The sequence below is a fragment of the Scomber scombrus genome, chromosome 23 (genome assembly GCF_963691925.1).
Source record: "Scomber scombrus chromosome 23, fScoSco1.1, whole genome shotgun sequence".
In the NCBI taxonomy this organism is placed as follows: Eukaryota; Metazoa; Chordata; class Actinopteri; order Scombriformes; family Scombridae; genus Scomber; species Scomber scombrus.
Genome location: NC_084992.1, coordinates 14,609,034 through 14,633,076, shown reverse-complemented (window position 1 = coordinate 14,633,076; position 24,043 = coordinate 14,609,034). Strand labels below are relative to the sequence as shown.

General features: G+C 39.7%; 1 protein-coding gene across 1 annotated transcript in view; it reads left to right on the top strand.

The window, feature by feature from the left end:
• Nucleotides 1–20,051, top strand: part of LOC134005983 (inactive ubiquitin carboxyl-terminal hydrolase 53-like) — a 32,576-nt gene extending 12,525 nt beyond the window's left edge. The window contains exons 6-17 of the mRNA XM_062445029.1: nt 631–713; nt 977–1,064; nt 1,352–1,498; nt 3,223–3,372; nt 5,814–5,982; nt 7,167–7,313; nt 8,650–8,796; nt 10,789–11,584; nt 12,527–12,600; nt 17,617–17,683; nt 17,777–18,519; nt 18,634–20,051. Of these exons, the coding sequence (XP_062301013.1) occupies nt 631–713; nt 977–1,064; nt 1,352–1,498; nt 3,223–3,372; nt 5,814–5,982; nt 7,167–7,313; nt 8,650–8,796; nt 10,789–11,584; nt 12,527–12,600; nt 17,617–17,683; nt 17,777–18,519; nt 18,634–18,710 (2,688 nt within the window). The 3' untranslated portion in view covers nt 18,711–20,051. The remainder of the gene's footprint in view (nt 1–630; nt 714–976; nt 1,065–1,351; nt 1,499–3,222; nt 3,373–5,813; nt 5,983–7,166; nt 7,314–8,649; nt 8,797–10,788; nt 11,585–12,526; nt 12,601–17,616; nt 17,684–17,776; nt 18,520–18,633) is intronic.
• The last annotated feature ends 3,992 nt before the right edge of the window (nt 20,052–24,043 follow it).

Sequence of the window (24,043 nt, the reverse complement as noted above, 5' to 3'; positions counted from 1 at the left end):
TTTGATACTGGGTCGGCCCAGTGGGATAAGTAGGGTATTATTGCTCAGATTCCTCAGTGCAGGAGCCACCACCATCACCACCACCACCACCACCAGATAAATCACAAACAGTCTACATATAAATTCCAGCATGACACACCACCCTAACCTGTGGCTGTGATGCCCATCACTGACTCTGTCCCTGTCCCAAACCAGTTCTCTCTCTGAATCAAACAGGTAATACCCCTTTGGACTAAATCCCTCGGGGGAACAGTCAGTGGATTTTGTTCCACCTCGACTTCACGGCACCCAATCCAACAAATATATTATCAAGGCCTTTAATGAGAATTGCTTTGGTCAGGGGCAGATTATACCTTCAGAAATTAAAGTGGATGCCTTGTAATGTCAGTGATTTGAGATGGTAACAAAAAAGGATATTACAGAGCTCACAATATATAATTGACTACAAGAAAAGCAGAAAGACAAGCATGTCCTAGTGAAAGTTTAAATAAAGCAACTGTGACAATGCTGACTTGATAATTAGTGCTTGGCAATAGCTATGAGTGCTGAAATCACACCTTTTTGTATCATTTTGAGGGACTTTTTTGTGTTTGTCGTCTTCTTGGTCTCTTGACTCTCTCCTCTCTGCAGTCTGTGTGCCGTAGCTGCGGGGCATCCTCCGACCCACTGCCGTTTACAGAGCTTGTGCATTATGTCTCCACCACCGCACTCTGGTAAGGCACAGGCAATATCAAACTTCTTTCGCCTCCCCATTGTCATCTGTCCCACTCGGTTTTTGCTTCTCATGTATCCCTCTGCACATTTTTCCCGAGGCCGTTAACTTCCATTTATTTACCTGACATTCTGCATATGCTGTTTTTTTTTTTTTTTTTTTAACTCTCCACATGTCTTTAGTTTTTTATTTGTCTGTCTCACTTCCTCTTCTTTGAGTGTTTGTGACAGTGCCTCAGCTGACAGTGTGTCTCTTCTTTTTCAGTCAACAGATTCAGCTTCAGCGCAGAGAGGAGTCATTTGGGGAACTTTTACAAGCTGCATGTACAATCGGGGACCTTCGTAACTGTCCGGTTAGTGGCCTTTTCCAAGTCTTATAACACTGAAGGCTTTAAGAAAAAACACTTTCATGTTCCCTGAAAGAGCAATATGTGTTGCCACATGTTCTCCAGTGTCCTGCAAATACCTTTCATCAGCAGTTCAGCCATTTGTGTACACCATAAGTTAAATAAAGTTTGTTTTGGAGTGACAATTATTTTGTTTTAGACATAAACTTTTACTGACTCTCCAAGTGTGGGAATCTACATGGTGATCGGATGTTGCTTTTTGGTAATGCAGTTTTTCTTTCTTTCTTTTTCAGAGCAACTGTGGCCAGAGGATTAGGATCAGACGGGTCCTCATGAACTCCCCAGAGATTGTTACCATAGGCTTCGTCTGGGATTCTGACCAGTCAGACCTCACAGAGGATGTTATCCGCTCTCTGGGGCCTCATCTCAGTCTGTCTGCAGTAAGGGTTCATTTAATTAATTTATGCACACTTTCCTGATTTTGTGACCTCTATGTGGCTTTCTAATATGATATTGTTGAAAGTGAAATGTTTTTCACCCTGGCCTACACAGCTACATAAAGTACTCCGATTAAGAATTTAGGCTTTAATAAATTTTATATTCAACAATACATACAGCCATAACATTAAATCCAACTTCTCACATGAAATAAACTCAGTGTATTGAAACACAACCTTACAGACCGGATTCAATTTGTAGAATCTGTTCATTCACACAATTACTTCACACAGCTGCCATTTCTTCTCACTGTGTTTTTAGGGTCAGTTTATTTTTGTGCAAACGGACATATGTGGGAAATAAAGTGGGGATTTATTTCTCTGTAAGTCGGGGCCGTTGCATAACCAGTCAACGCCCAATGCCCAGTTGGCCTGCGCCACTGATCAAAAAGCCCCTGCTGGCCTTGGTCAGCTTGTCAGAAACCCCTCCCCTCATCTTTGTGTGCCTTAGCGTGTGTGTGTGTGTGTGTGTGTATGTACATGACTGTCTGAGGGAATGTGGGCTTAATAGATGTCAGTGAGCTCGGGGGGAAAAACATGTGTTCATGACTGCTTTTGTTGTAGTGTTTATTTTTCCACAATATGCACAAATGTGGGACAGTGTTGCTCCTTTTTTCTCCGCAAAATCACAACTTCTCATATTTGTGTGAGTGTGTGTGTATATATATATATATAGCATATAGCATATACATATATATATATATATATATAGCATATAGCATATATATATATATATATATATATATATATAGCATATAGCATATACATATAGCATATATATATATGTATGTATGTTGTCTGTTCATATGTTTAAAAAAATGTCAAATGACTTACGAAATATTCCCCAGTAGTCTGTTCACATAAGCCCACTGTGTTGGGTGAAGTTCACAAGCAAAAAAAAAAATCAATCAGTTCAGTTCAAATCAGGGCAGGCTCATACACTCCACATTACATAACTTCTTTATTGAAGTATTCAAACCATTTATTTGACAGCTCTCTCTTTTGCGTTTCCAAAGCGTACCATCAGAAGAATTTGTTGGACCCCCCCCCCCCCCCCATCCCTCTCTCCCCCTCTCTCTCTCTCTCTCTCTCTCTCTCGATCCCCCTCTTCCCCCACATTACTGCGCCACAAAGGCCTTGATTCATTAGGGAGAGTTTCATGTGACTTTATTGGGTGTTAAGGGAGCCCTCCACCCCCATCGTTTGCTTTGAAATCTATTGTTTGAGAGAGTGTGAGACAGACTGAGAACTGGCTGTGCAGGAAAAATAGGAGGAAGAAAGGAGTGAAAGTTATAAAAAATACTTTCTTTTTATGTCTGCTTAATGCTGTAGCCTTTCTGTGCTTTCTTTCTTTCTTGATATTTTTTACAATATTTATGAAAGAAATTAAATTAGAAAATACTACTGCTTATCAATATTTAGGCCCTCAATAAGAATGGTGTGTAGAACTGCAGCTAGTGAAGATATCAAGTCTATCTAATTTAAACTAGCCCTTATTTACACTGATTGTCAAATCAATGCTGGTTCATTCCCTCAGACTTTAATCCATAAACAGATGGAGTAACTGATTCTGCTACCTATCAGCATCACTCATTTACTGTCGCACTGATGCCCATGAGTAATTGGTGTTTGTATTTATGTACATTTGTGCGTGTGTGTGGACACAGCTCTTCTACAGGGTGACAGACGAGCATGCCAAAAAGGGAGAGCTGCTGCTTGTGGCGATGATCTGCTACTCCAGCCGTCACTACTGTGCCTTCGCATTCCACACCAAGTCTTCCAAATGGGTCTTCTTCGATGACGCCACAGTGAAAGAGGTAAGGAAACTGCGCATCGATTAATTAAGTTGATCGACAGAAAATTATATAATCAATTAATTGTATAAGCATTTATCAAGGAAAATGTACATTCGTTGACAAGCTTCAGCTTCTCAAGTATTAAGATTTGCTGCTTTTCTTAGTTTTCTATCATTCATCTTGTTTGATCATCATTTTGGATTTTGTACTGTTTTTGAAGATGATGAAAATCTTCTGCTCTGGGAAATTGTGATGGATGTTTCAGTATCTTCTGACTAAACAAATAACCGACTAGTTGTAAAAATAATTGACAGACTAACTGATAAAGAAAAAGTTTGTCTGTTGCTGTTTTACAAGCAGCAGTAGAAAGTAGCAATGTTCAGTCTTTTATCGCCACCACAAAGTCTCTTTATCGCCCAATAAGGACCACATCGATTGCCCTTCATGAGCCCCCGGGTTGATGAGCCTTTATGGTGCTGAAGAGTCAGCTAACCCCTCCAACCCTCCACCCCCACCCTCTATTTCTACTTCAATTCCCCAACTGTCATTGCAAACTACTGCAGTAGTGAAGTGAAGCTTAACAAGTAAAGATCTTTTTCACGGATCCCTTCACTGGTTAAAGTTGAAGGGTCAGTGAGAACGCTGAGTTGAGAGGTGTATGTGTATGTTCTGTCTATGTGTGTGTGAGATAAAGAAGGTTTGTCTGTGTTTCTGTCTTTCTGTTTTTACAGGCAAGTGGTTGTGTGTGTGTGTGTGTGTGTGACAGTACATAGCTGCCTTTTTCCCCCCTGTATATTGGAGTTATTTCTGTGTTGTGCACATGTGAGCATTCCTTTTGTCTCACATCCTCGCAATTTTCTCGGGGACTGTGGTGCAGCGGCTGGCTGGCTCCGTGTCAATCCATCAGCAGCTTGTGCTGTGTGTGCAGCCCCCCCTGACTGAGATGGAGGAGCACTCAGCGCCTGCCAAGTCCATACCTGGATCGAAATTTGCCAGCATTTCTGTGACTCCCCAAGTCCCAGCCGCTAAATGACTACAGCAGTGTGCCCTGATGGCTGCCTTTCAGAGCACAAAAGAGATTTCTTTAAAGTAGACTACAAAACACAGTTATTTGAAAAGGTTATTTTAAATCATATTATTTGTGAATAGCTTTTACTGATATCATAGCCACTGAGAGTTCTGATTGCCTGGGAGTTGTCCATTGTTTTCTTGTAATGGAAGATATAACTAGGCACATTATACTATTTAGAATATGTCGCTCTAAATTGCTGCACCAATAGCAAATGGCAGGTACAGCGAGACTTCAGTAGTTAAATTTAAGACCTTGAATTGTAAACTGTGAATATATGCAACTCTACTTAGAAGAGTGGAAAAAGGGGAATTCTGAATAATAATGGCAAAGCTGGTGTGGGAAAAGTCCAGTGTGGCCAAAATTGCCGAACCGCTCACTCAGATAATGAATAATGTGCCTCAGTAGCAGTAAGGATCTAAAAATAGCAATTGTCTCTTTAATTTTCATCCATCCAAACAGTTTTGTTTTCTGATGCGTAATGAGCACTACAGCTTCATGGGACTACTGCAGTGGCTATAGACTTTTTTATGTAATTTGCTAATACATTGCAGAAGTAGAGATTGTTAAACATGCTAAATTCAGAGTGGTGCATATTTTTATCCATCTTTGCTGAAATCCCTCCATTATCCTTGTTTTGCTCTGCATCGGATCTTCTTTACCTTATCTTTCTGCCCATCTCTCCCTCTCTCCTACCTTCTCCTCCTCTCTTCCCCCGTCATTTGCTTAATTAAGGAGCACATAAGCATCTGTTAGCCTGCAGCCTGCCTTTGTGGTGCCTTTGTGGCGAGACACGCACCTTACACAGCTTAGCTAATGTGATTGTGTGATTTGGCCTCAGTGTGTTATATTCACAAATTAGACTATGCAAAGAGAGGTTTTGTTTTAAAGTTGTCCGTGAATTTTATTAAAGCCCTTTAATGCGTTTTTCACAGGTTAAGATTGACTTGTTTTGCTTGGGATGCCACTAGGGCTGGGTGTAGTTTATAGTGTTTATTTCTGATGTCAGATAAAATGCTTTTTGTCAGATGAGTTATACAACAAAACTTTTTTTTATATACTTCTTTGAAGATTGAAAACAGATGGGTCACAAAATATTTTGTTGTCTACAATCTGTCTGCTTTTCTAAATTGAATCGGCCTCGTCCCTTAATTTGCATATATGTGAGGACCTGCAAGGAAAATCCTTCATTTGAAACCCTCTTTATTATCTTCAAATTGATTGATACCAACATGGAATTTAATTAATCCCTAAGAAAGCATGTAGATGGCAGACTGTGTCACACAAAGAAATGCTGTAAATCTTTTTGGTTTCACTGTTTATTATCATAAAGACTTGGCACATCTTTCCTGTTCTGGTTTTTGACCACCTTTTCCTTTGTCTTTCGCTGCAGATTGGCTCCAGGTGGAAAGATGTGGTCAGCAAATGTATAAAAGGTCACTTCCAGCCTCTCCTCCTTTTCTACTCCAACCCCGATGGTAGTGCCATTAACACAGAAGACGTCTCTCGACAAACCAGCAGCCAGTCCTACTACAAAACCCCTGTCAATGGAGAAGTGCAAGGTAGTAGCCCTGCATACGTAATGTTAAATCACTTTAAGACTGAAAGTTTCATAATCAGTCTTGATTAAGTGTTTATATCAACAGATTTGAATGTGTCAACTTTTACTGGAATGAGAAACCTAAAAATGAAGACTACTTAAAAAAACTCCTTATTATTAACTTCAGCTGTAGTAGTTTCTGTTGTCAGTATTATGGTATTACATCAGGTAAGATTAAGTTAGATTTGTGTCAATTTCTGTAAATTGTAGCATCCAGTCCTTTGAGATGCACTTATCTTGGTTATTAGTGCATTAATTAACCATAATGCTACTCTAAGTAGCCTGTTTGATTATTATGCCATACTATAAAAAACCCATTAATATGAACTTAAGCTGTGGAAGTCTTTTTGTGCATTGAAAGAGATTTGCTGTTCTTCTTGTGGAGTCTTTTCTAGTTGTTGAAGAACTACAGAATGAAGAAGGAGTGAAAAAAGATTGGTTAAAAGAGTTTTGCCATTCTTTGCTGGTTGAATGTACCAGTAGCGTTTTGACTTGTAATCAGATGATTGAGTTGAATGTTTTTCTGGTGTTTTTGAACCGGTAGTTTCACTTTAAATGAAAATCTTGAGTGCTGTGGGTTTCATGAAATTTGTTCTGAGGGACCGTATGCACTACTGAATTAACTGTAAATAAGAATATCCCTCCTTTACAAATGATTTAAAAAAGAAATCAAATTCCACAGACACAACAAACAAAAAATAAAAAAAATCCCAGATTATATTAGTTGCCTTTGCAGGCAGTAATGAAAATGCGTTGATGACAACAGCTGAACATCTATGCTGTTTTGGATTATATATCCCTGAATTTGTTTGGTAGGGGAGGTTTTTATCCCCTTTAAAGATCCTCCTCCAACTCTCAATGCTGGCCGTGCCCCAGGTCCAAGCTGTGGCAGCCGCTCACTGCCCATCAGAGCTGACAGGGCGCCGGACCAAACTGGATGATCCTCCAAAACCAAGAAGAACATTGTGTGGATTTTGTAATTGAAATGTTTCTTAGTTTCAGGTGCAGTCTGTGTATTTGTTGATGTTGAATTCATGTTATATCATTAAATTTTAATATTGCGTCTGCCGGAAAAAGACAGTTGTGCAAAAATGGCCCTTGATTAAGAATTTAACATCTTTGTGTTTCCTCTTTCTTCTTACTCAGGCGTTGAGTCTCAAGTTTCAGCTCCCAAGAAGCTGGACCTCACCAAGGAGAATCTGAACGCTCTGTTGAGTCAAAACTCTTTCAAACAGAAGACCCCTTCAACCTTTAGCCGGGGAAGTGGTCAGACCAGCGGTGGACGGGGGCCAGGTAAGGGACAGAAATAAAGGAAATATGGAAGGACTGAGCATGTTGAGATTAAAAATCAAAAGAAGAGGGAGAGATATTCATAACCCAAGATGTTGAGGCACAAATTGCAGTAAATTAAAATCAAGAGTTTGGGACTTGAAAAAAATCTGTAAGGATGTAAGATAACAAACTTTAATTTAAACTTGTGTAAATATAATGTTCTGCAGTGAAGATGAAGTAAACATGAAAAAACAGGGATGAGTCAAATTGCGTGGTTGCTTTCGTTATTTATCATTGAAAGACTTTAGTTTATAAATATTTTGCTCTACAGAGTTGTGACAAACAAGGATCTGGCATAGAAACCGGAGGAATAAATTAAATGTCTTCGCTGTAAAACTAAAGCTGTTCATGTTAGTAATACAGAAGGGATTAAGGATCTATGTTGAGGAGAGAGGTCACAAAGAGCTGCCAGTTATGCACATAAGTACAAGTTGGGAGAAGAGTGTAAATTGAGATTGAGATTTTCCAGGATGAGTAAATGGCCTTGCTGGAAAGACTAGGCAATGAAATCTGATGTAAGAGGACACAAAATTGGTGAAAATGCAAATTAATTTACAGCTTCAATGATTAGTTTATTAATTGATATGTCGATTGTCATAAAACTAGAAACTTCAAAGCTGGTTTCCTAAGCTGTTATGCAGACAGGGAAGATTGCAAGACAGTAAAATGTCAGCAGTTGCTCAAAGATTTCAGAAGTGGAGTATCACATTATTGATTTCTAGTTTATCATGTTGTGAGTCCCAAAAATATAGTCTCAGGAAACACGTGGTGTTTTTTGAACCTTGAATCATGTTCTCTTCACACTGATTCCTGTTGAAATCTCAGACAGCTAACAGAACCACAGTATGATCATGTTTTCCAGCGCTATGACTAATCACAGCATTTCAAAGTTGATATCTGCCAGCGACAGGGCGGAGAAGCCTCTACATTGCCATGTTTCCACCTGGCTGCCTGCTCTGTCTCGTAGCAGAAAATGTGCCATATACATCAGCACAAATATGTGGCATCTACACACTCAGCAGCTACTCAGTGCCTGGGAGTTGCTGGGACTAAGGTGGAAAACAGTGACAAGGAAATGAATAGTGACAATAGTCATATATATGCACACTGTGATAAAAATACTTTTAATGGTGTCTGCAGTGGTGGAAATCCCCTCCTGATTCAGCAAAAGCTCAGCTGAGACTAAAAAAAGATATTCAGCATTAATTACACACTGGCTATATGCCCTTTGTCTCTAATCGGGGGAAAATGTGTTAAATGCATGATTGTAATACCTGACATATCTTTGGTTTTGTAGTGAAAATTGGCACCTTTGATCCAAAGAGTCGCCTCAAGGAGCTTTCTAGAGAAGTCGCCCAGAGAGCAGGAGAGGTGCGGGGGATGCATCCATCCAGAAGAGAGCCTGATCGGAGCGGTCAGCGGAGGCTGGAGTCACGCTACAGAGGTTGGTTGCAGATATGTAGCATGTAGATCTACAGATGCAATTTACCACATACACATACACACAAGAATGACCAGGGTTTATGATACAAAAGGCTAGCCTTTCCATTTCTCCAGCCCTTATGTAACCCTCGGTTTGAGAGCGATGTGTCAGAAAGGGGATTAAGTGCTGACATCCGTTGGAGCCTGGCTTCATCCCACTCTCTCATAGTCAGATCATTGGTTCCCCTTTCTGTTGTTTACATGAGCATTTAAAACAAACACACACACACTATAAATCAAGCAGGTCAAACCCAATAGTGATGAATGCTGTGTAATTTATTTAGAGGGTGAATTTAATTTCAACCTTTTTTTTTCTTTTTTTTTTTTTTTTTAATTTGTGCCACTATTGTTTAAAATCCATGTCTCCTCCTCCTTGTACCTCTTAGATTGAGTTGGTTTGTAATCAGTGGGATGATTGGTCGGTTGCTGTAATGCCCTTCTTGTGCATCATTGGTTTCAGTTAAGTATCAGTGAAAGCATTAGGGAACACAATCGTAATATGCTCCCAAATCCTCGTCAACAGGAGCGGCCTGTGTTAGCACCAAGCTCACGTCCCATTATGATTGAATGCAGTAGGCTAAAGGAGGCTAGTGTCATTGCTGTGATGAATGGCAGGGCTGGAGGTGACACTACAGTTAATGTAAGTAGTATAAATTTTCCGCAGCACAGCTCATGCCCAGGCTAGCACTTTACTAAAAAGTCGTCTCTGGGAAAATATAAACACTTAAGCAACTTTGCTGCTCACATTGGACTGTGGGATAACCCTTTGGGTAAATCTAAATTATCTCTGGCTGTATTGATTTCTCTTCCAAAATGATGTGCAGCCTTGTGTGCTGTTGACAATACTGAGCCAGCAGCAGAAGCTCCTTAAAACACGCTGGTATCATATATTTATATATATATAATATAGTATATGAGCAAAAACGCGGACAGGAGTGTTTGAAGTGATTTAAGCCTGGCTCACAGTCAGCAAAATCCAAAGCAACAGGGACTCCATCTCTTGAGAGATTATTTCTAATGGATGACAGGTCTGTGTAGTATTAAATTCACTTTTTTATACCTTCCAACATGAAGTTACCACATATCTCATTTCGATGTTGACACCAGTGTAAAGCACATAGCCCCTGATTCATAAATTATCCTTATAAATTAAATAAGGAGGTCCTTTTTCAACGTTTTAATACAAATTTATAATCTTGTTGATTGAATTTTGAAATAAAAAAACTTGATGCTGTTCAGTAATCTCTTTTTTTCTCAGTGTCGGTGCATGTGTTGCTGCACATGAGTGAACCAATTTCCAGGAAGGATGTCTGGCTGTATATTTTTGAAAGTGGCTATTATGACTAGAAGTGTCCTTGAAATAGCAGACACGCATCCGTAGCACAGTCATGTGCAGACGGGTCACTTGTACACAGAGAAACACACAACAGCAAAGTGCTGCCTTTTTATTATCAGTATCTGCATGGATGTCTGAACATGAGGCTCCCCTTCGTGTGCACGCCATAGAGGAAAATCAACTCCTGTTGGCTGTAATTTACACCTTCCTGTCATCCGCAGACATAAATGTCAGTGACCCCTCTGTCGTCATGCTCTTCCCTCACTTTTCTGACAACATGCTGTGTTCTTTAGCACAGCTTTGTGTCTTGGTGTCAGTGAAAGTCAGTCTTTGGTCTTGGCAGTGGTATTCAGAGCAATGTTTTTGGCATTAGGTGCAGCAGCAGAAACATGTCAAACAGATGAAAAATCTAGCATTAGTTTACACAGAAAAAACATCTGAATTGTTTTGTATTACCATATGTTTCCTGCTACATAGAGCATTCTTAAAAGATGATTAAAATATAACAAATGCATTAATGTGTAGTATTGAAATGGCTTTTGACTCTTTTTTAAAAGTTTAGTTCAAGTCGAGTTTCGTTGTTCAAGGTCTCATGACACTTATTTTATTTAAACTCAGATCCAGGTGAAGACAGGATCTACTCCCGCTCTGCTTCCCCTCCAGAGAATGGCTTCAAACAACACCTGGAGAGTCGTCTGTACAGCAGCCAAGGAAAAGGTCCCACTCGGAATGAGCGAACCCCCCACCTTGGCAATCGATCCTCCCACGAGCCACCTCGCTCTCACTCGAGGGTCCAGGTGTTACCCACCGTGCCCAGTTTCAGTAGCGGCCATCACAGCAGGAGGCTAGACCAGATCTCCAATGGATACGATACTGACAGCAGCCAAGACTCTCGAGAGCGTCCTGGAAGTGGAGGGAACGGCCGCAGCAGGTCCAGCCGTCCATGGAAGCCCATGCGGGAGGTACTAAATGTGGACAGTGTTGTAAGCGGCATTACTCCAAGTGGTGGCAATTCCTCAAGTGAAGAGCGAAGGCAGCACAGCCCCAGGAGAAGACCCAACAGTCAGTCGCCCTCCCGTGACCGAGAGCGAGACAGAGATTTTACATGGGGAGGCCGGGAAGAGCGCAAACCCAAGAGCCTGATGACCATTTATGAGGACGAGCAGAGGCATGAAACTGGTGGTAGCCGAAGCTCGCTGGACTCAGATGGCCGGGGCGGCTACAGTGACAAGGACAGGTCAAAGGGCACAGCGACTCTTAAGGTCCGCAGTGACAACTGGAAGATCCAGAGAACTGAATCTGGATATGAAAGCAGTGACAGACTAAGCAATGGCTCAGCAAATCTTGACTCACCTGTGGTAGAGAACCTTTCTTCAAAGGACCTGCGGCCAATACCTGAGCTGCATCAGACAAGGTATAATGTTTTAATCAGCCTATTACTCCCACATATTTTGTTACCTAAGTACACAAAGTCTGACAAAAATAGCTGTGCCAGTACTTAATTTTCTAAAGAATTTTTGCTGTGTGATGCCGGTGTCAGAATAATGCTTTGTCATCCTGTACCCTCCCCGTTTAAGGATTTGAGTCTCAAAAGTGCTGCCATTTTTAAATAATTAAACATTACAAACAAACTGTTCTAAGAATAGCCAGACCCATTAAACATAACTGCGCATGATGCAGATACACCAGCTTTTATTTATTTATTATTTATTATGCTTAGCTGTCATTCGTTGGCTTTGTAGTACAAGTCTTGTTTGGAGATAATGATCCCAGCTAGCTGACAACTCGTGTACACAGAAGGGAGAGCGAGCAGATAGCTGAGTTCCTCAACCACTAGTGCATTATTCAAGCCTATATCTTGACAGTATATTGGTAAAGTGCTCCTTAATTATTAATTCAACATATGGTTAAGATGGTCCGTGACTGGGTTCAGTCTTTAAATCAATGAGAATGTGTAAAGTTGGTTATTTTAGTTTGGTAATCTTTTGTACCTTTTTCCACCAGCTTCTTTAGGTTTATTTAACATCTTACATCAGATATAGAGCACAGCACTTAGAAGAGGCATACAACTTAATAAGGTTACTGCAGGACAAAACAGGATTACTTTAAAAGTTATGGGGTAGTTGTATGTGTGCTGTCTTTGCATTTAAGCAAATAATGTTGCATAAATTAGTGTCAGATTACACCACTGTAAATCATTCATGATGAAAATATATATTTAGGCTGAGGTCATCATGGTTTATTTCCCCCTTTTTAGTAAAAGAAAAATGTGCATGTTGAGCAAAAGATCATGCATTGGAATATCTTGTGGCGTTCCACAAAGCATACATAATTGTTAAGTTATTTTGTATTTTAGGGATCACCTCCCTCAGAGAAGAAGTGATGATTTGAAGGCTGACATATTGCACTCGTACATTACATTTTCCTCTGGTAAGTAACTCTCTTCCCTTGTACACTGACTTATTTCTGGACAGCAATAATTTTGTTTGTAGCAAAAAACAAAAACAAAAAAAAACATCTGCATATTCTGTCTCCTCCTGACAAAGCTAGAATTAAAACCATGCTCTAGTTCTGATTTGTTGTGTTACCTTTTATAGTTTTTAAGCCAGTTATTTACCTTTCTTATTTAATGAAACCACTGGATCCAGGATTATTACATTGTTGAAATGAGTCACCAATTGAAGTCTTTCACCAAGCTTGGCCCTGACATTAAAAAAATTTCCTCTGCAGACTTCCGTTTGCTGTAAGGATCTGAAACATTAAGATAGTACTCAGCAATTTCCTTGATTTATTGTTCCATCAGTTGTGTTAAGGTCACAGCCTGATTGAAGGGATACTGTATGGGAAACAAGTGTGCTCCAGTTCCACACTGACTGGCCTTGACCTTTTTTTCCTGAGTACAGTTTATGTCATGCAGCACGTAGAAAAATGTACATGGGCATAAAGAAAAAAAATCAAACCAAGTAGACAACAGGTTTTGTATCTTGAAACTGTATTATGCTGTAAAAAATCTAGCAAAGCTCACTCGTTTTTGACATGTTTTTCAAATTAAATTCATGTCTCACTCAAGGCTGAAGGAAATATTTAAAATCCTGGTTAGGCATTATTTTGCTTGTCCGTAGTTGCACATTAAATAAAAGGACAAATGGAAAATAGTGAAATAAGAACCTTGAGAATTTTATTAATTTTTAACTGCAGTGAATGATATTTTCGTGTAGCAGTAAACACAACATCTTCTGGATCAATGGGGATACAAGATTTGGGGAATAATATATATCTGTTAAAAAAAAAAAAAAAAAAAAAAGATAAGCGAATATATGCAAGGAGAATAGATGGCCTGAATAACACTGGGAGTTTGTTGACAGGACACCCTTCACAGGCTTTATCTAGCACACTCTGACTATCGAGAAAAAAAATCTTATAATTTCACAAATATCTTGGAGGGAAAAAAAAGCCTTACTAATTCTCTCAACAGGAAGACACAGACTTAATCCTGAATAAGAGGGGGAGATGAGTGAGCTTGTAGGGGCTACCCAGCTGTGCTCAGCCGGGCAGAAAATACCATGACTGGGCCTGTCAGAAGGTGGTATTCAAACATGAGGCAAATAAAATGCCTTTTTTTGTAGCACTCTAACAATTTCAAGGTCCCAAAGAGCTTCAAAGGAAGGCATCAAAAACAGCAAAGATATAATTGTGAATTTCTAGCTACTGAGTTTTATTCAGAGCTGCAAACAGCTTTTAAATGAGTTTGGTGAGTTTGGAAAACAGAAGCAGAAACGTGTAGTGTTTAGGTGGTCTTGATAGTGGCCTGTGAGCATCTGCACACATCGGCAAAGAGTCAAACATGTCTGAGGCATGGTCATGTTTTCACTGCTGAATATATGCCTTTTGATTGGGATTTGCCCTGGTCTTTATTTGGTAATGCTGTGTTTGTTATTGATTACACAAACCTCCATTTTTTACATATTAATTTGGAAATAGTTTGGGTAAATTAACCTTAGATTATGAGGAAAGCATTAATTTGTGCATTCATTTACTCAGGTTATTTGCCCCCTAGTGCCTTTTAAAGAGATATGACAGTGTATATCACACTTAACCAGGATCATTCACATGCCTCCTCTTGGATTTTTAAAATCTTAAAAGTTTTTTCTTTTTTCTTTTCATATTTGAAAAGTCAACTACTATAAATCTCCATCTTTGCTGTTGAGTTAGTGTCGGCTAATTTGATAAGCGCCTTGAAATGCTGACTTGTTTATTGATAGACCGGTCAAAATGTCAATGTATATGGCTAAGTCTCTGATAGGGCCTTTTGAGGTCTTTTCTATTGTAACTATTTTAAAATCAGTATAGGATATTTACGCCGTGCTGTCTGCAAATTGTATTGACAAACTGCAGTAAATGTGTCCAAAGTCAATTTGGCCTGAGTTCAGCTGTGGTAGTCTGGCGTGAGCTGCAGTTGCAGAGAAGCCTGAGCAGATTCTAGTAGTCCATTAAAGTCCAAAATCCTTTCTAAAAGCACATTCATGTGGGAGGGGAGGGGGGTTGCGAGGAGCACAGTTGACATTTTGACCACATGCATTTACTCTTATGCTGTAGATCATTTGTTGCATCAAAGGAAAGGACGTAATGTCTAGATCAGGGCCTTCTTGGTCGCCTTAATGACAATCCTTTGTCCTTGTTGCAAATAAACCTCATTGAGCTACATCATGCTGAAATGGAAGTGGTAGCAGAACATCCTGTCTTTAATGGCGTGAAAGGTCACGGCTGCCACAGAGACGGGTGGGAATTCTGTACACTTTAACCTGCTATGCAGACAGTAAATCATGCCTTTGCTCAATTTACCCTGATTGTCTCCGGTGGCTCCTGCACACCTCATTGAGACTCCATAGAAACACACTTAAGAAGCTTTTAGGGCTCTGTTTGCACTTGACCGTAGTAGCCATGTACTTGCACTGACACCTCAGGTTTGACACAAATATTATCCTAAGATGGTGTTAAACTATGCTTGCACAATTGCATGCCTCTGCCTTTGTGACACAATGCTCCTGATGCACGTTTCAGAAAAAGATAAATGGAGTATTTTATCCTTTATCTGATTAAATGGATATGTTATTTGTTGCAAACATCTTCTGTCTGTCCATGAGTTAGTGTGTTGAGAGCTGTAATACTCCTCTGCTTAGTCAGCTTGTTGATGCCACTCTACAAGACAGCGACTGATGCGATAACCAAAGTGTTAATGCCATGGGATGAGTACACATTTATATTGTGGCTTAATGTTCCCCTGCCTGCGCCACATCAACACACGCAAACAAAAGCTCTACTAAACGTTTCTTTCTTTTTTTGTGTGGAGGAGATTCAGTTTAAATCAGATGAAAACTTGACATTTTTGCAGGGCTCATTTTTCCTCCCCTCACAATTCACGTCTTCATGAAAAGCTGAACTGCAAATATGCATGCGATGCTGATTGATGTTCAAGAATTAAAATACCCCAGAAAGCAGGACGCAGAAAACCTACAAATGTTTACTTGACAGCCTTAGAACAGAAATTGGTAGTAGTTTTTGTTTTTGTTTTGGTCACATCAACTTAACTTCAAAGAGATGTCAAGAAATTTAGTATGTATGATTTCTCAAAACCTAGTTAGGGTGTGCTTTCATGGTCTGCATAAATGCACATTTTCTATTTCCTCTGGGAGTTTCACACTCTGGCAGTTTGAATAATTGAAAGGATGTAAAATAAAGTCTCTGTTCCCCTCAGATAAATGTCATGAATAACCTTTTAGTGGAGAACAGCAGCTCCCAAACAGGTGTCTCTCCTGAACTTTTGCAGAGTAATCCTTTAAGCTGAAATGGGATCTGAAACAGGTGTGTCAGTGATTTACATCGGGAGAGTACATCTTTATACTCACCGCTGTTTTAAAGCTGAATATACGGTAGCAAACACAGCAAGGGTCTCAATAAATCAGCCATACATTTTGCAAGTGCAGAAAAACTTGCATAAGCACATGAGATGGCTTCACTTCACTTATTACTTTATAACAACCTCACTTTATACATATGAATGTGAGGGAAATTTTATTGTACACCATGTTGTGCAGTTTATTTAGTACATTGAATGCAACTGAACCACAGTCTAATCCTTGCAATCAGAGTACATGGACAGTTTCCCAGGCAAGTGCAGTAGGCCATGTAAACAGCAGGACACCTTGAGTACATCTGCTTTCCTGGCATTTGCAGCTACAGCAGTGATCCCAAAATTCCACTGTAATTAATGTTCTTTGGATATCAGACAGACCCTGAACCTGAGGAATCGAAACGTTAAGTTCAGATAGAATCATGGTGATTATTTGATAGCTGTTGTCAGAAAAAGGTTTGATTTGAACAGTATCAGACAATCTGGTGACCCAACATCACAGTCTCCTTGCCCTTTTGTTATCCAGCTGCTTTCTCTATCGGCAACCGTGCACATGACCATAAAGATGTAGGGATTTTTTTCAGGAGAAAGACTTGTAAACTGCATCCCTTTTTAGTTTTGAGAATGATATTGTTACACTTGCTTGCCAACATTGCAGATCAGCAGCATCAAATTGTGAATTGCCACATGGACTTAGCGGCTTAAAAATGCAATAGTGTTGTGGAGGGGATCTGGAGTCTGGAGTCTGACCCCGGCGTAATTGCATGCCAGCACAAAGGATTTAGCCAGTAATGCTTTGAGAGAGCACAGAAAAAAAGAGGGTATGCTGACACATCACAGATGGTCCTTAGCCATTCACTCTCTTCCTTGTCCTGTTAGTCAGCTGTTGTCTGTCTCAGGCCTTGTAAATCACACCCACCCTGCTAACTTGGCTAAGCTCCACACCACCACCCCCACCACCCAGGGACATGTTTTTAAACATGTGTTTGTGTTGATCTAATGGGTGAAATCAGCTATTATCCCCAAATTACTGCAGTATAATTCATTGACATTACTCCATACCCTGATTGACCTTGTTGGGTGGATAGATTTTTACTCTCTTTTCATTAGATTGTGTATTTGGCAACTTCTAAATCTGCCCATCCCGGGTCCTTATGGTTTCATTAGGACTATTAACTCAAAGCTAAGAGGGCCTGGATATGAACCCAGTTTCCCTTTGAGGGGCCACGCTCTTTGGCTGGATCAGACAGTCAGAGTGGTACACAGGGGGCCTGAGGGCGCTCTGCCAGACTAGCTGCTTTGATACTTCCTCTCCCAGCACCAGGCAAAGGGCCTCACCATGACCCCTGTTAGGTAACATGTCTTTGCTGGAGAGACACAGAAATAAAAAAGGAAAAAAAAGTAGCCGCATTCAAATAGAAATCCATGACAGATGTTATTAAGCTCTATTTTTGAGCATCTGGTAGTGATGATCATGAGTTCACAAATTAGTATCTTGTGGTATAAAGTGCTGATGAGCTTTCATTATTTTCTAGGTGAACATGGAAGAAAATCTCCAGACCTGCAAGACGCAAACATCCTGCCTAGTCAGCTAATAAAAAGGTAAAACAAGAATACTGCATAATAAAAACAGGAGTCCGTTGTCACAAGGGCATGTAAAATACTGATGTTTGTTTGTTTTGTGCACTTTTACAGAAGTCGAGCTTTCCGATACACTCCCGGAATCTTGGAAAATGACAATGGCCTTGACAGTGAACAAGAGGAAAATGTGGATGGCAGTCCTGTGAGCCCCATGCCTCCTTATTTAACAAAGACCAGCAGTTCTGAGTGCAATAGCTCAGATGACCTTGCTGGACCCTTCTCTGAACAAGAAGAGACTGGTACTATGGCCCACATAGACCCTTTCCTGCACAACTACCCTCCACCTTTACCCCCAAAGACCTTCGGCAACAGTCATGTTGACCCATCTGACGTTCACCCTCAGCCGCCAGAGGCGGCAGTGCGGTTGAGTCCCCGCACCGAAACCAAAAATGGCGTGTCCCCACTCTCACACACTACCCTTCGTAGGTGGATTGAGACACCTGCTGAGAACAGGTTTTCATCCGATGCCAGCTCAAAGTCTGGGTCATCAGACCAGGACAGGAACGATCTGTCAGCCAGCGAGAGTGACGACAGGTTACCCAGTCCAAAGCCCAGCAACAGTGATGGTACAGACTCTGCTTCCGTGACGGATATGGTTCTTCCCACTTTTCCCACCACTTACTTTTCTGTGGATAACTGTATGACAGACACTTACCGGGCCAAGTACCATAAGAGGCCCGCCTTGTACATGAAAGTAGAGGAACATACGTCATCAGGGGAGAGTGATGTAGAAGGGAGGGGGCTCCCTGTACCAGATGTTAAGCCACCAGAGCCCTCCAAAAGCAGATCAGAATCAGGTATCCAGTCGCACAGTATATCAGTACCAAGACTATAACAAGTATTTGAGTGACATATTTTTGCCCTTTTTTTGAATGTTTTCATTGATTCACTCACTGGCTTTTGTTTTGCAGGCTACTCTACGACAAAGACTACTGCAAAATGGAATCCAGTTACTCCAAAAGGACTTGATGAGCATGGTTTCCTATGATTTTAGCAAAAGCATCAATGGACATTGTATGAACCAATGACTGGATGCAAAAAGGAACTGCTAAATAGATTGAATATTTCTTACAGGGATGTGTCTTTGATTGTATGTATACTTGTGATGACTTAAAGTTGGTCATCAATTTGAATGCCAAAGAGATTGTTCCTGAGACATTGTAAACAGAATTGCAGTGGTCCTTAACAGTGATCTTGCTGTTTTGGTATGAGCTACTAAAAGCCTTGAATGAATATTGAATTTGCACAGTAGAGAGCACCAGAAAGGTACATAAAGAAACATACCTATGACATTTCGCTGTTGATCATGTTTGGATGTTTGGAATTCAAAAGGGTTAGTTGAGTTAAGAATGTGTCACAAAGAAACATGTTACCACACAAGACATTAAGAGAAATCCACCTGAAGATATAAGCTTTTTTTTGCAGTTCTACTTTCTCTCACTATATGTAAATCTTTATATTTGTTGAGCTTCTACAATTTCAGTGTTATGAAGTGGTTTTGACATGATAAACCTACCTTTCAGTGGGTTTTAAAGAACACCAGAGGTTCTAGTAATATAAAACGTGTTTTTTGCAGATTTTGGAAAGTTGTGCTACTTATTGGGCATTCCTGGCATGACTTAAAAATGGATCCCAAGGATCCGTGTGAATATGAAGCCTCAGGACACTCACAAAGGTTTCTGGCTAATGAGAACTCTTCTCGGGACTGTAAAGGCGAGGCAACTTGCAACCTTGGATTCTTGTTGGTACATGGGGTTTAATGACCTACACGAAGGTCTCAAGTCAAATGTCCACCAGCGGAGGTCTAATAAGCCAAAACAACAATGATTCCCATTGTGGGTGTCCATGGGCTAAATGTCGGTGGGTACATATGTTAAATGCTAATTGGTAGAAAAGTACGTGACACATTAACTTAAGGCACATCCCTTACTTCTCACATGCACACATCCTGTCATCCCTACATATTAACAGCTTTATGTCTTTGCACTGTATTTCTGATTGATCATTTCTCATTTCACACGTATAGTTTTAAGCTTCCTTTTTTGTCTTCAGCAAAATTGATGAACTTCTTAGTTATCTTTCCTGTTTCTTAAAAATAGCTCCTATTAGCAGTAAGTCTGCACTGGTATGCAATGGACATGTCAGGATGTAAAAGTGTCATCAAGAAATGGACAGGGCTTGCTTTTCTTTAGGGGGGGGGGTTATTATTCTTGTAAATGACTGTAGTGTACTATTTTTTGGTTCAAAATGTTTTCTATATGAAGCAGACTTTAATGCACAGTGCCTTTTGTATTTTTCTATGTCAAGAGAAGATTTAATTGGAGCCATGATTTGTACAATTCTTTGATTCTGAGATTTTTTGTAACATTTTATTTTATTTTTATTGATTAAAAATTGTTAAATAAACAATTTTATTTAACCATATCTCTGTCTCAAACTGTTCTGCATTCATGAACACAAAGTTGGTCTAAGATCAGCATTGATATTATCTTAGGTATGAGGAAAATCTGGACTGAAAGTATAGAGTGATTAAAAGCATTGTTTTAAGTGAAAAAAAAGTGAATGTTCATGTGAAACTACAGATGAGCCGATCTAACAAATGTTAGAAAAGCTGGTGTTTTGCCGCCACCTGCTGTTGTTTGTTTTTAATGCACCTATGATGAAGTGGTTGATGTTCAAGAAAAATCCCCAGCATGTAAATCAGCATGTAGTTATTCTGCTTCACATTAACACTGAAGCATCAGTGATCAACGTAGTTCCAACTTTCCAAGGATGTAAGGTAGTGTCTACATTACTACTAGTTTAATAATTTACAACCATGGATTCAACTTTATTCCATTTGCACTCATGGGCAATGTAATAATGTAGAACTAAGATTAATATTCAGGGATATTGGGAGCTTATTATATCATCTGGCCAGGCAGGCATATTTATGAATTCCTTCCAGTGTCTCAACTGCAGTTTTTTGAATGGCCATCAATTTAAATAATTCAGATTTTTTGTTGATGTAAGGCTCTCCTGTAGCATGACATTCCTTTATCTTGATGAATCTATCCAAAAAGTAAATAATACTTGCTTCATCCTCAAGAGGGAAGTAGAGCACTTTGCAACCACAATAAAATGTGCAACCTAATATAGACACCCACAAGACACACTATAACTATATAGAAACACTATAACTTTTGAACTTCATCATTTCAAGTTATCTATGTTTGCCAATTTTAATGTAGCATTACTACACAAAAGTAGTGGAAAGTGTATTTCATTTAACATCAGACCTCAACATGTCTTCATTCTCCAGGGGTATGACAAAGAAGATGATCAACTAGAGATATTTCACGATTTGACTTAGCCTTCAACAATGCTGAAAATATCTAAGGTACGTTACTCAAAAAGACATGAAGGTGTGGAAACATGATGAAACAAGTACCTGACCAAAATGGTAATGACATTGCTGGCTTAGAATAGATAAATAAATCATAAACTATTTGTTGACATTTCATTGTAGAAAGACAAATCAGAAATATCATTAAGGGTAGTTGGTGATTTATTCAATACCAACCTGAGACCAGAAAATAATTCAATCTTCCAATGTTCACTGGAGGAGGAAAATGAAAATTTCATACCATACAATGTATTCTGAGAATCCTGACAATGTCCTCATTGCACGGCATGTCTATCACAGTTTTGGTATGCTTAAATCTTAGCTGTCTGCTTTTGTGTGTGTGTGTGCGTGTGTCCTCTCCACCATCCGTCAGAGTGGGACTCAGCCTGTCAGTGTGTGCTCCTCCTCTGCAGCTGCCCTACTTCATTAGGGGCCATCCGCTGAGCTCAGTGCTCCACTGTCAGAGTCAGACTTCTGTTTTCTCGTTTCTCCTCCCTTTGCACGCTCTCTCTCTCTGTTTCGGTCTCTCTTGCTGGCAAACTGACCCTCAAGCTCACTCACATCCCTCATCCGTAAGATTTTCTCACTCCGTCAACTTACCTCAGTTTTTCCCCTCTTACTAAATTTTTTCTCCTGCCCTTGCTCTGCACTGTCTCTTCTTCTCATACTGCTTTTTTTCAGGCAACCTCCTCTTGTTTTTCAGGATTCCTTTAAATCGACTGTTTAAAAAATCCACTTGTAGTTGTTTTTTCTGGCTCTTTATCTGGTTGATTATCTTTCTTAATTCCATTGTATTGTTTAAAATACATTTAGGAGGAATGTAATAAGGACAGTGAGGTACTTTATACTTAATATAAAATTTGTGTTTAGCTTGGATGCCCTTAAATGTGGTCAGGAAAAATCTTCAATGATATCATAGTTTACACAAACTAACAATGTTGTTTCTATGAATACTGACAAGATGTGGCATTAGGAAGCTTCTTAACAAAAATTCCTAATGCAACACGAAGTGAAACAATATGCCATGCTTCTGATATTGTTTGCTACTCGAATGTTGAAACTTAAAGGATTAAAAAGATGCCAGGCTTCTTTTCTTGTAGTCATGATTCAGGACTGAAGGCTGGAGGTTGTCCGTCATTCCTCATTAACGTTGTAATACAGCTTCCGGCCACAGCTGGCAGTATACTGCCTATTTGGGAAATTAAGGTTGAAGAGTGTAATGAAATTCAACTGCATTTATTGGAATAGGTCGTATTTTGTTTTATTAAATACATCTGGCATTGATATTTATTCTTCGGAACTGTTACTGACAAAACAAAGCAAATAATAAAAACATGTATATATGTATTGAAGTTAAGAAATTGAAACTGTGGGGGAAGGGAAATTCACGAGCTGTTCCTGAACGCAGCATTTAAAACTCACCTGTGTGACGCGCCGCCCTCCTAATGAGCAACACCTGGTGACAGTGCTGCTGCAAAGAAGATGCCAACGATAACATTAAATCGCCCAATAAGTCGTTTAAAACTTAACAAAAGTAAAAGGAGACGAACACTATTCACTTTATGGTCGAATATGTTGGTGATGGAGTCCTCAAAGAGTCCTGGAAAAGATAGTTCAGCAGGACATGACCCTCTAAGAAATAGAAGACACCATAGTAAGGATGCCTCAAATCAGCGTTTCCCGCCATTGGTGAGTCATTCTGTTTGATACCTTTTTTGTGTGAAAAAACAACCAACACAAAAACCCAACAAAAAAACTCAACTAAAATAACCTCAGACTAGGAGGGTTAGTTAACTGTTTAATTAAAAAACTTCAGCTTGTAATGTTGTCTTCCAAATCAATCACCAAAACAGCCTTCTATCAGCTTAAGAACATATCCAGAGTGAAGGGTTTTATGTCTCAAACAGACCAGGAGAAGTTGATTCATGCTTTCATCTCCAGTAGACTCGACTACTGTAACGGTCTTCTGACTGGACTCCCACAAAAAAGCATTAAACAACTGCAGCTCATTCAGAACGCTGCAGCTCGAGTTTTGACCAGAACAAAGAGATCAGAGCACATTACTCCAGTTCTAAAGTCTTTACACTGGCTCCCAGTCAGCTATAGAATAGATTTTAAAGTTCTGCTACTGGTCTACAAATCACTGAATGGTTTAGGTCCAGAATACATGAATGACATGTTAGTAGAATACAAACCCAGTAGGACTCTGAGATCTACTGACTCAGGTCAGATAGTGGAGCCCAGAGTTCAGTATGTGTTTACTATAATTGGGTTTATTTTTATTTCTCAAATTCCATGTTTTTATGTTTTTGTTTTATTTTCCAATTTTTTCGGTTAAATGTTTGTTTTATGTAAAGCAAATTGAGTTGCCACTGTGTATGAAATGCGCTATATAAATAAAACTGCCTTGCCTTGCCTTCCTTATAGGTCAGGGGACATCTCTAACAGTGAATGAAACACAATTGAAATATGGTCATTTAAAGTCTGTCTAAAGTAAGAATAAATACGTGTTCTGAGTTTGACATACCACAGAAAAGTGTGTTGTTAACCACCCTGCCAAATTTGAATGATTAAAAAAATCGCCAAATATATGAAATCAGGCTTGTTGTGTAAAAACCAAAATGTGTCAATCAAAGTCACCACCTCTACCAGAAACATGGACGCTATGTCTGAGAGCTTTCTGCTGCTAACTCAGCTGCTAGCTCGGCGGCTAACTCAGCTAACTGAGCTAACTGGCTAACTGTAGAGATTGTAGTAGTAGTGTATTTATTTATTTTTAGTGAATGTATTTATACCTTCAGCAGCAGGGGCGGGTTTACGCGGCAGTGATTTTCAGACCCGCCCACTAAATCCTGAACACTGTTTGTGAAGCCTAGCTCCACAATTCAAATCTAAATGGTTGAAATGCTTTTTACACCTTTTTTAGTTATACATTT